This window comes from Lepisosteus oculatus, chromosome 15 (assembly GCF_040954835.1).
Source record: "Lepisosteus oculatus isolate fLepOcu1 chromosome 15, fLepOcu1.hap2, whole genome shotgun sequence".
Taxonomy (NCBI): domain Eukaryota; kingdom Metazoa; phylum Chordata; class Actinopteri; order Semionotiformes; family Lepisosteidae; genus Lepisosteus; species Lepisosteus oculatus.
In genome coordinates, this window is record NC_090710.1 from 33,107,519 (window position 1) to 33,120,383 (window position 12,865).

The window sequence follows — 12,865 nt, forward strand, 5'->3', positions numbered from 1 at the left end:
ATTTATACAGTATCTCTGCTAGGTTATCATCTATTAAGGCTATGAAAGTATTGAATGGCACCAAGAGAGCCATTATTCTTCAGTCAACATAAAAACAATGTTTTAGGTTGCATGAAATCTGATAGATTAATGCTTTTTTAGACCTCTGCAGTTTATTGAGGTGATTTATTGCGCTGGTGTGAGCTTGTATGTTACTTAAAATCTATGTAAAACTAAAAATATATTAAACACTTTAAGGTATCACTTCATTTTGAAGGGTTGTCTTTAAACTGTGTATTATTACAATATTACTGAAAAACATTGGATGAGTGTTGGTTGATCCACATCCATGGCAAATACTGCCATTAGTGAAACTTGAAATATGCTAATGGATATTAAAGGATAAAGGTAAGGTAAGTTAATAACTCACAACTGGCAACTGCAACTCACAACTGGCAACCCACTGAAGCTAAGCAGGTGTGAGCCTGGTCAGTACCTGGATGGGAGACCTCCTGGGAAAAACTAAGGTTGCTGCTGGAAGAGGCGTTAGGGGGGCCAGCAGGGGGCGCTCACCCTGCGGCTCATGTGGGTCCTAATGCCCCAGTGTAGTGACGGGGACACTATACTGTAAAAACAGGCGCCGTCCTTCGGATGAGACGTAAAACCGAGGTCCTGACTCTCTGTGGTCATTAAAAATCCCAGGGTGTTTCTCGAAAAGAGTAGGGGTGTAACCCCGGCATCCTGGCCAAATTTCCCCATCGGCTGTTATCAATCATGGCCTCCTAACAATCCCCCTCTGTGAATTGGCTTCATTACTCTGCTCTCCTCCCCACTGATAGCTGATGTGTGGTGAGCGTTCTGGCGCACTATGGCTGCCGTCGCATCATCCAGGTGGATGCTGCACATTGGTGGTGGCGGAGGGGATTCCCTATTACCTGTAAAAGCGCTTTGAGTGGAGTGTCCAGAAAAGCGCTATATAAGTGTAAGTAATTATTATAATTATAAGCTTTAAATGATAGCATTTCATTCATGAATAACAAACATATGGTTTGCAGATGAATCTTTAAATAAAATGCTATCCACCACTCTTTAGAAATACAGGGAGCAATGCAGACAATAGTCTTGCATATACAGTACATTATAATATTTTAGAACCACTTAGAGGTATTAAAAAGTCAAAACTCATTTGTTCTGCCTCTCAGTATGTATTTACACACGTTTTTTAAGCTATACTAAGAAAAAAATAGCTGAATATTTATTTTCTACAAAATACAATGACGAATGTTCATGTTGTTATTATCACACATTAATAAGTATAATCGTAAAGATAACCATAATTCTTATTTTGAAATAGGAAGTTATGTATAAAGTATTACATTACGCATAATTGCTTTAAAATTATTTAATGTTTTTCAGTTGTATCTATTACATTTAGATACACAATCTCATGGTGAATTTAATCTGCATTAAAATTGTTCAGAGGAAACATTTCAAATGGGACTAAATCATTTTAAACTAAACAGGAGTATCTACACAGTTTGGTCTTGTACAAATGGATTCGTTATTCTTGCCAAAAACAAAATTCAGAAAAAATATGAAGCAAATGAGAACTGAATTAAAGATTAAATTACAACATTGCTTTCACTCTCTACACTGAGAGATAAATTATTTTAAAATGTCTCGTTGTCATGAATCCAAATACTAATTTTAAAGCTTCTGCACGGTAATTCTATTGGGTATAGATTTGTATTAAAAACTGAGAGAAATTAGTTTGGTCCTTTTGTCACTAGAGAGTGGGTATTGGATTATATCACATTATAACTGCATTACTTTTTAATTTTCATTTGGTTAGTTGTTAGACACTCTCTAGGCCAATATAATATTTTCTGTGCTAAGTATACAATATTTATGTAAAACGCAGGCAGGAAGAAAGTGGAACATTCCTTGAAATATTCAATCATTTAAAAAAAAAACTAAAAAAATGTTACAGAAACTTTTAAACACTTTTACAACCCTTACCATACCATTACCTGTGTATTAGCCTCAAAGAACAAAATAAAACAGATGTGTTCTTTAAACTACATCTCTCTACAAAGTGGATTTCTAACACAATTAATGAAGCATCCTATAATTAAAATGAACTTTCCCTGAGCATAAACTTCAGAATCCATGGCTAAGAACTAAAAGCATGAAATTAATTTAACACTATTAACGACTCAGAAAGGACAAATGTCCATAAAAATGTTCATATGATTTGTTTGGTGCTGCTACCCTGGCTGGGCGAAGCAAACTGCAAATGAGTTGACAAATTTGTTTAGGAGCAGCAGTTAATATGGAATATGGAACATTTCAAAGACAATTTGCAGTTCAGCAAATAAGCTGTGTAAAGCTGCGATCTGAAAGAATATCTCTTTTTTTCTTGTGTACCATATATGCTGCACTGGTATTTTTCTATTGAACTACAGTAATTTCGGGATTTTAATAATGCTATGTAAAACATGTGAAAGAAGCCTGGAAATAAATTAAGTATCATGTGCTGAGTCAGTTTCTCACCATGCTGTAGCTGTGCGCCACCTTCATGAGTTCAAGGCAGCCCTGAGCATCTGCAAAAGCCCGGATCCCAAGACAGTTGGATGGATGCAGCAGCTTCATGAGGAAGTGACAGCAAACATCAACTACCTGCGAGAGCTGCAGCAGACAGGCAGCTGCCAAGAGGTTTTCAATGTTGTCTTCCTTCAGCTCAAGGCACCCTACAAGCACACGATGAAAGACTAAATCAGGCTCTTCAAGACTAGTTCAGGTTTATTTCACACCCGCCTTATTTGGTGGGGAAGGTAGGATGTCAGTTTTTTTTTTTTTACCACTGCAAAACCTTGAGGCCTCCTTGGTGTTGATCTGGCGAAGTACCACTGGTTCCACTATGTTGATACACTGAACAAGCGGGACATTGTTTTCCTCCATCTTGTCTTTCTAATGAAAATTGATAGAATTATTTTTTTTTTTAAATGCCGGATGCTGGATGCTGTGGTCAGTGCTGGGCTTTTTCTGTAGGATATGAACAGTACAGTCTACAAACAATGCAATTTTATTCACCAACTAACCAATCAGTATGCTGTTGCAGACAAACACCAGCTACAAACCACCTGAAAGCAAAAAAAAAACAACTTTATCTTAGAACTGTCAAAACCTGGTAAAGCTGTTTGGATTGGTAATAAACATTTTTGTCAAGTGAGTGTTGTTTTTAGATGTTACTCAGATCTATTTGCAATGTTATCTGCTTTGCATGTGTTTGGATTACTGTGTAAATCTCAGGTTATTGAAAATCATATATTACTGAGCCACCGTAACCTCTAAATTGTATGGATATTAGAAAATGGATACTGCAAATGAAAAAGGAGACACAATAAGAAACAAAAGTGGCTGGTACAGTATAATGTATTTTTCCTCTAGTTTACCTTGATTAATTACAGTAATTACTAGGTAAGATACTCAAGTGTTTCATCAGTCCAGGAAAACATAAAACACACATGGAGAGAGACAGGAAGATGGAGAGGAGAGAGAAGACGGCAGAACAGAGAAAGAAGAAAAGTGTTCCTCTAGATTATCCATAAAGATCTTGTTCAAGTTATGTGTTTGATCCTTGTTAAGAGAGCTTGCAATTCTTTGGTTTTAAGGAAACATTGATTTCCCGTGTAGAGAATCTGTCAGTTAAAAAAAGGGCTTCATGTTTAGTGTGTTACTGCATATTTTATTTCTTTTAATAGGAAGACAGGATCCCATTAATTTTTTTAGCTTTCAGGTTCATAGAGAAAAGTGACTGTAGGTCATATCCTGCTTGGCTTAGTAGGCAGGCTCACAAACCCTTTCTGATTTAATGGTCAAAATTCTCCCATGTATTGTTTACATGTATGCTTTATATTCTGTAGTGCCCACGTGGGGCGCTGTAGCCATTGCGTACGCAAGGCAGGCTGGGAACGGCGGCAGAGGTTTGGGACGAGGGCTGGGGACGCCCTCTTCCCTCATGTGTCTGTGTAGGCGTGGTGCAGTGCTGTAACCCCTCCTCAGCGTCTCTAATAAATGTCCTGCCAACCCACGCCAGAGCCTCCGGTCTGTTTCTTTCTGTCAGGCCAACCCCGGGAGCGTTACACTTCTCATACACTGTAAACATACAGTAAAACTATGTGAAGAAAGAGATCAATATGTAATCATGAAAGATTTTATTGCTAACTCTGTACAACATTGTGAACCACAGACAGTCGCAGTTCTGATTTTGGAAAGATACCAAATCATCCAGAGTCAATAGTTAATAAGAGCTGAGTTTCTGCAAGGAGAAACAAAACGGCTCAATATCAGTGCTGCAAAGAAAAATTCTCATCAAGACTGGTGAGAATTTTAAAGTGTCAACACAATCCAGGGCCATGTACTGAATCAACAGGGAGATCGTCTCCAGTACAAGAAAACAGAACCAAACAAACATTCTTTCAACATGTAGCGAGCACTATGGGGCCTTGCAGCCGAGAGCTAATCAGCTACTGTACGTCATTCAGGATCTGTGGTGTTCTCTGTACTGTACTGACAGAAAATACACAACTTTATGAGTATAAGTTCACCACACATAAGGCCTTCTGACAATAATAATAATAATAATAATAATAATAATAATAATAATAATAATGGCTTCTTTCCCCCCTTGTTTAAAAGGCTAATGACATCACCCAGACTCAAATCCATATCCGAGCCATGATGTATGCAGGGGATACAGGCTCCTTTAATATTTTATTGCTACTCTTGCAATACACTTTCCTTTGAAGTTTAAGCCTGGTACTGACCTCTATGACTGTTGTTGACTAGCTGTAAAGAGGATAGTATTTTCAGTTACCTACTGCATCACTAGAGGCTGTAAAGTTCTCCATCTCTATCCAATTAGTTAATTGGTGAAGGGCTAAGAGTCACATTCTCACAAGGGAATAATTTATAAAGGGACTCATGAGTTTTAAAGGGAATCTTTGCTGGTGTTTATAGAATATGTGTCTGAATAAAGACCCCTTTACATTGTGTGCTGCTGTCCATCATGTGTTGTGCAGTATATGTTCAGACCTCATGAGCTGCCTATTTGGAAACCTGTCACAATCTAGTTTACTTGTTTTAAAATTCTTGAAAAACAAGTTGCTGATTAATATATGAAGGAGATCAAGTAACTGGTTTGCTAGAGAAGCTTATTTTAGTCTTGGCTTCATTTACATCATTTACATCATAGTACACCAAGTGCCTTCGTTACTTGTAATTTTCTTAGATCTTTCTGACAGATTTATTATAATGGATCATATTATTCTGTTAGTTTGCTTGCAGTATTGCACTCACTTTTCTGATAGTTTTGGATGGGTTTCAAAACATTTTGGTTAGAGGGAAACTGTACTCTGAAATGAGTTATGTGCAGCTTGGTGCTCTTAGAGTTCCAGTCTTGGTCCTTTATGTTTTATAATGTTTGAGTATAATGTTCATTTTTACACAAGCAGCGCTAGTCATCCACACTCTTACTGAGTATGTAATTCAGAATAATGCATAGATGGCTTCAATTTGAAATTTAATTCAGATAAAACTGGGATTTTGGCACACTCTGGCCCAATACTGTATCATCTACCAGAGCAAAGAAAATGGAATCTGGTCTCTCTTTAGAGTAATTTACCTTTAGAGGTAAATTAAAATGATTTTGTGAACACTACATTTTGCTATATCAGAAACCCAGCTAGGTTGAAACATGTTTGCTGTAATGGATGCAGAAATAATCCAACATGCGTTCATAACTCCACTGCTAGGTTTCTGCAATCACTAGAGCCTTTTGCTGTTCTCTTCCTGATACATGGATTTCCATTCCATAAGTAATTTCACCCTTTATTGAAAACATTATGCAGGACAAAACCTCAAGGTTTTCGAGGTGTACATTTTAATCTAAACCTGCTCTTAATAAATGCAGACTTTTGAATAATAATAGTATTATATTATATATTAAAATTATGTAATGAATTGTGTATAATAATACTCGTTAATATTATTATTATTATACATTGGATGACTGTAATCAGTAATTCTATGATTTTCTGAAACCGGTGTTAGCCATTATGAAACTCCAGTAAAGATGCTTGCCTGAGTGCTGTGGCCCAGATAATATGAGGTCTGTCTGCTGGGGGTAGCTGACCAGAGCTCTGGTTTCAGGTGAAACTGTGAGCCCTGCAGTGAGGGATGCTCTCTCCTCCAATCAATACTGAACCTCCTGTACTTGAATTTAAAAAAATAAAATTAATGGCCTTAAGGCAGATGTATCAGAGCTATTCAGACCTCCTTATACTCCCCCTGTGTGGGTGTGTACAGTAACAAAAACTATTTGGTGGATCAAAATGTTGAAATAATAATATAAATGTATAATATCGTATATTATAGACATCTGACCTATAAATATCAACATTTTTATTGAAAAATGTACCGTATTAACCGACACTATCAACCGCTAAATCACACTATTGAGTAACTTTCTGCTATGCAAACTTGAGGAAAGCCTTTTTTTACTTAAAGAAAAAAAGACTTTATTCTCTTTATCAAAACTCAAACACACATTGAAATCAACCTCCACCTCACATGTCAAGATGTGGTTTTTTATCCTTTATAAGTTTGTATCCTTTACAAAATTACATTTTGTATCCTTTATTTCATTCTGTTGATGTATAATTTTGCTCATACATCAACAGAACAACTATTGTTGTTTTGCCCATTGCCTGTTGTCTCTGCTTTTCTTTTTTATACAATTGTATTTTTGTTTTTTGTACTACTTACCATCTGAAAGCTACCTAAATAGCATTTTGTTATATTATATACTGTACCTGTGTTTGAGTATAATGACAATAAATTTGAACTTGAACTATTGTGTTTTGGCCCATTCTTTGCATACGTTTGAAGAAAACACTTTCTTGCACTGGTTTTCTATATAATGCCGAGATCCATCCAAGAGCCTGGAAAGAGGCATCAGTTTGACTGTATAATCTATATGAATGCATGTACCTTACGTATGACATCACATATAATTAATATATAACCATTTTTGCTGGTGTGTAAAATAGGTCTGAGTGCATACCACTGCTCACACGCTTAGAGCAAACATACCCTGCCATTATTAATGTCTTTATGTAGTAATGTTGTTTGAAACTCTTCAGCAACCAGTAAACTACAAAATGGACAGGGTGTATAACATATTGGTACATATCAGCTGTGTACAGAACTTTTGTAACTTCCAGCTGTGTCTTATGCAGTAGGTCAGTTTGTTTGTTGTATTGCCAAAGAGCAAAGAGCACGTAGCTGTATCCTGTGGACAGAAACTGTGGTTGAAATGGATGAGCGGAGTGAAAACCAGGCACATAGCTCTCTCTTTATCTCTCTTTTTTTTAATTAAAAAATTAGTGTCAGATTACACTTTATAGAACAGAGACTGATCCTGTTTTACAAGGCAGTAATCAATATTTTATAATGGGCTCCTATTGATTCAAATATACCTAGACGGTAAGCGGTTGAATTAACTCAACAACAAATTTGTTTCAATTTGCCTTTGTTCTGGATAAAGTATATGCATCAATAAAGTAAACTATTCCATTTTAGTTACTTTAGAAATGTTGTGACTATGTTAAATATCAATTTTTAGTATATCCCATTTATACAGTATGTTTGTTCAGCCATTTATAACAAACTTTCAATATGTGATGTTGCCTATTCTATAAATGACCAAAAACACATTAATAATACAATTTGTAGTAACAGCAGTGATCCCAATAAGAATTAATTTGGTTTCACATTTTAAGGATATTTTATTATAGAAATGGACAATGGGAATTTCTGTTATCATTCATACAATATAAGAATTACTATAAATCTTTTTATAAACATTTAAAAGATATCCTTGCCATCCTATATATAATTATTGGGTTATTGTATTTACTTTATGGTATTGATTCTAAATATCAATCTCACTAATGTAACATTATTGAAATAAATAATGAGATTGTTTTGGCTACACAAATGTGTGGAGTTTATTTCTATTTACGGATGTCAAAGTTACCTTTTTATTGCACAGAACATGCCTTGTTTTTCTAATGATCTTTCAGCTTGTACAATGGCCAGAAGTTAAATTACTCCTTAATCACTTTTCTTTGAAGAAAAGCTTTATAAACATGTTTTTTGTACTGGCATTATGAGATTTGTCTGTTTGTATAGTATGTCCATAATCCTAGCTCAGACTTAGAATAGGATACAATAGTCACATCTGTATTAATAATTCCTTCAAGGAATTTTTAATTGTTCCATACAATATCCACATCCCTCTGCATCTCTGCATTTGATATTACTGTATGTTAAATTTCATTTTGATTCAAGGAAAGGTTTATGGCAGAAAGCGGCTTTAATTAGTAGAATGTAAATTAGAAAAAATACCAGTGTAAGCGAACTGCACCAAATCCCACAGGGCAGATGGATCAATCCCTTCCATTTTGACTTCTTCTTGTTTGGCTTCACAAACATCACTTGTAAACATTGCAGCAAAGTAGTCTGACACAGCGCTTAGAACGAGCCTGCAAGTGAATCAACGAGACAGTTCAGAGTCTGATGCTAAAAGTACATGATGATCCAAAATATGTCTATAATTGCTGATATAATTACAGCACTTTTCAAGATGCTTTAAAGCTGTGCCGTCTGCACACATCAAACACATGAAAGAGAAAATAACACAGTTAACTGACTATTAAAACCATGAGTTTTATTTAGCTTTTAATTTATTTTTTGTAAAACATATCACATGAAGTGCTCAGTAGAGTGGGAAGCCCTGAATCAGCAGATCTCAGATTAAGAGTTGAGCTCTCTCCATTAAATACGCCTTAAAATATGCTCTATGCAGACCATTATTTTACTTGACCAGGAAAACCCTAAAAGTCTCAATTTTATAGAGAGCAGGTTTGTTATCTGGAGTTTCGCCAATCAGTGAGCAATAGAACTCTAAAATCCACTCTAGACTTGCAATTTACAGAGGACTGAAGTCATGTCCCAATTATGAATAGTTTTAGTTAGCACAAGAGCCTTAAAAGTCTGTGTGTATTGAAGCCCGTTTATTACCATAGTAGATACCTAGTAAGACAGATTTCGATGTGATGAACATTAATTCTTTAATAACACTATTGAGTATTTGTACAAACAGAAAGGGCATTTGCACTCCTTCTTAGGCCAAATTAGAAATAATTTTGTTGGATTAAGAGGATGATAAATTTCTTTAAATTCACATTTGAAAAGGAGCAAAAAATATTCCCTATATTTTTTCTTTAAATCTACAGCACAAATGTGAAAAATTGAGTGCTTTTTTTTAAATGCAGTTTAGACCCCTTTTCATTATATTATTTTTAACACTGAATTGCTAGTATGAGTTGACAAGAACAATAAAAGACATTTAACTTGAATTATATTGAAATTTTTATGAAATGTAGTGTTCAAGCACTACAATAAATACAAAACATATGAGCTAACAACACCATTTTCTGTTTTGTGCTGGAAAAATATTTTCTATACAGAGTTCTCTGTTAACTAGTTCATATTGAACATACTGAATATACAGTATAGTCTTAGTATTAAAAATATTTTCTGGGCCATTTAAAAATAACTGTAATTTTATGGTTTATTATCCATACAATACATAAACCTTTTGTAAATAATCTGTTATCTTTAACATATTTTATGAAAACTTTAAATGTCTCCTTTAATTGATTTGATTCAGTATATTTTATTTATATACATAAACTGCATATGCATAATTTCATCAAGAAACCTGGAACACATAAAACTAACAACACCTCACAATCTAGACACGTAGCACTACTGAGTCTCTATTTTAAACACAGAGCCATGTAACTTGTACAAATTATGATGGGAATACTATGTTGTACTTATCTTGACCTAAGATGTTGATTTAATCTCAAATATCTGAAAAGCTTAAATTGAAACTCATGAGGACACAAACTAAAACTACTGAGATTGCTAATAAAGGTCACAAGTGTCTGTCAAAAGATAAGATGTCCAAGGATTCTTTAAATGGCATCTTTGATGCTGGTGGCATACCAAATGAATCACTTCCATTGTGAAGAAATTGTATTCTAGCAGAGCAGCCTGGATATTGATTTATGTGAGAAACAATCTTTTTATGATACATATTATTTGTATCTGGATATTTATATTCACTGTAATTTTCTGTTTACAGTATGTCACAATACATTTACAGTCATGTTGATGAAAAATGTGTAGGAATTATCTGTTAAGGAACACTGCCAGGTCTGAGAAATCCTGTTGTACCCAAGAAGTCTTTTGCTTCTTTGACTTACAGTATTCATTGGCACACTTTGATTATTTCTGATTCTATTTTATGCAATTACTAATTTCTATTTACCACAGTGTTATTTAGAAATAACTGTCATGTTCTATGTTTCATCCCTGCTCTCTGTTATGTTTGATTTCCTGGTGAAATTTAGAACTAGAACAATTAACGTGTTTCCCCCCTAATTCTCATATCCTTAAGTTTGAAATTATTTTAGAATAAACTAAAACAACATCAAAAATATTTATGTGTATGTAGAACTTAAGAAGTGGTAGCCATTGCATGCATAATTGAACAGTTCTAATTCAATGGCTTTGGTTTGTTTGGTTTGGTTTGTTTCATGTCCAAGTTCCTAGTTCACAAACAAATGCCTCACCTATGAGCTGGTATCTTGCGGTCTCCGGCAATCAATATAACATCACAGAGCTGTTGCTGCTTCAGGTAGCTCTCCATTTTCCTGAAGGTCTGCTCTGCATGATGTAAAGACTGATAAAACTCTTCTGAACTGTCTGACTCCATATGGTTGAGAGGTGGCAGGGGACAGCTGGCCACTGTCAGTCTAGAAAGCACACAATAATAGCATTGGTGATAAAAGTGCTCTTAATTCAGCAGTTTTAATCACAGTGTTTGCAGCAAGACCCTGAAAAGCTAATAAAGGAAATCAATATCCCTCTGACAACCACCAGAGAAAGAGCTACAACAGAGAATAATCTGTTGAACTTTCTTTATGGTCTGTTGTACGTCTGAAGTAAAACACCCATATTGCATTTATGAAGAAAATGTAAATGACTTGGCACTGTTTTTAACTTTTTATTTCTAGACAAGTGAACAAAAGTCAGAGGTTACAACAGTGTGTTAGATGATGAAAAGATTTAAAATAAAACTGCTGGGTATTCTATAAATTATAGGGTATTTAAACTTCTTGCCTCATATAGTTGAATAATAAAAAGATAAATTAATATCCCAGGGTCAATTCTTAACTATACCGTTGAATAAAACATCAGTTCTTGAGATTAAAGTTTTACTCAGGTTCAATCTTAATTAGAATAAGGTTTATGATTAAATCAGGGAGGTTAAATCAGCAGGTCTCAGGGGTTTACTATACTCATGCAATACGTTTGTAACCTGGAGTTTGGTCATTTGTTGAACAGTAATACTAATAGTGTAAATTCCACTCTAGGGTTTATAGTTTACATATGATTTGAGTTATGTGCTGATACAGGTTTATATGTTAACTTTTAGTTATCACATGAGCCACATACTGTACCTCTGGTCATACTAAAAACTGTATAGTACCTTATGTGATATCCTTGAAAGTCAGGCATTACAATAGTTTATGATAATGTACGAATATTAGACAGAGTCGGGATTTTTAGCCAAACAATGTTGCACAAAAAAAAGTGATATTATTAACATAATATTTAAATGACAACATGTGATCAAATATAACATCAATGTCCATCAAGACCTGGATATCATCATCAACAACATCAAAACCTCAGTCATTAAATTTGCTAAGATAATGTTGGGAACCTGTGAGAATAACTTTATTCTTTGAATCTGTGTGTCCGGTATTTCGCCAAAGGTTCTGATTGATTGATGCCTAATTACCATTCAAGTACTCTCTGAATTTACTGATCCAATCTCTAATTGTGTAGCTTCCAAAAAGTAAAGGCACCTGTACATTTCAGAATTCCCATTAGTAGTATGCAAGTTGATCTGAGTATACTCAGCCTGCTACTGAAACCCATGGCATGAATTATCTGACCAAGATGCAACATGCAAACATTAAATAATAAAGATCTCAGCACAGAAATGTATGTCAAACCTTTTGCAAGTAGACAATATCAAATTTTAAAACTATCATAATGAATTAATTGGCTCCTGGTAGCCAAAAAACATCCAAACCAGCAGAAAGATGTGCAGTGCCTAGATGGTCCATCAGACTGTGTGACTGACAGGATCAAAAGCTGCATGTACTAAGGAGAAGAATATTATGTGATCTAGAGAAAGACACCCTCTGTAAACATTTAGCTGCCTTAACAAGGGCTGTTTCTGTACAGTGTCTCTGTCAAAACTTCAACTGAAAAGGTGCAAAGAGTTCATAAAGCTTAAAATGAGATTGTAATTGAACTGCCGATTCATGTTTTTCTGTGAGAAGAGGAAAAATGGAATTAAGACAGAAACTGTTTAGTAAAATAATTAAATATCTTTATACCATAAAAAGATGAAAAGTTGCAGAATGTATTCAGCTGACACTTTTATTCAAAACACACTACCATGTGTACCCATTCACACAGTGGGTAATTCTGGTGAAGCAGTAAGAGTAAAGAATCTTTCTCAGTGTTCCACCAAGGCTTTGAACCCAAAGTGTTCCAGATACAGGCCCCAAAGGTCCTAACCACTACTGCTGTCATGACACAGGAGTACGTTTTCATAGACTTCATCATTTTTGTGTATATGTGAAAATATCTTGTACAAAGTACAGGGTAT

The 12,865-nt window shown here is 34.9% G+C and overlaps 1 protein-coding gene across 2 annotated transcripts in view; it reads right to left on the reverse strand.

Annotated features, from left to right (window-relative positions):
* The window catches only part of LOC102690702 (kelch-like protein 1), a 54,751-nt gene that overhangs the window by 26,767 nt on the left and 15,119 nt on the right, over window positions 1-12,865 (reverse strand). For both annotated transcript variants that reach the window (XM_015364514.2, XM_006639378.3), the window contains exons 3-5: window positions 10,749-10,931; window positions 8,452-8,588; window positions 2,533-2,729 (exon numbers count right to left, since the gene is read on the reverse strand). In XM_015364514.2, the coding sequence (XP_015220000.1) occupies window positions 2,533-2,729; window positions 8,452-8,588; window positions 10,749-10,931 (517 nt within the window). The remainder of the gene's footprint in view (window positions 1-2,532; window positions 2,730-8,451; window positions 8,589-10,748; window positions 10,932-12,865) is intronic.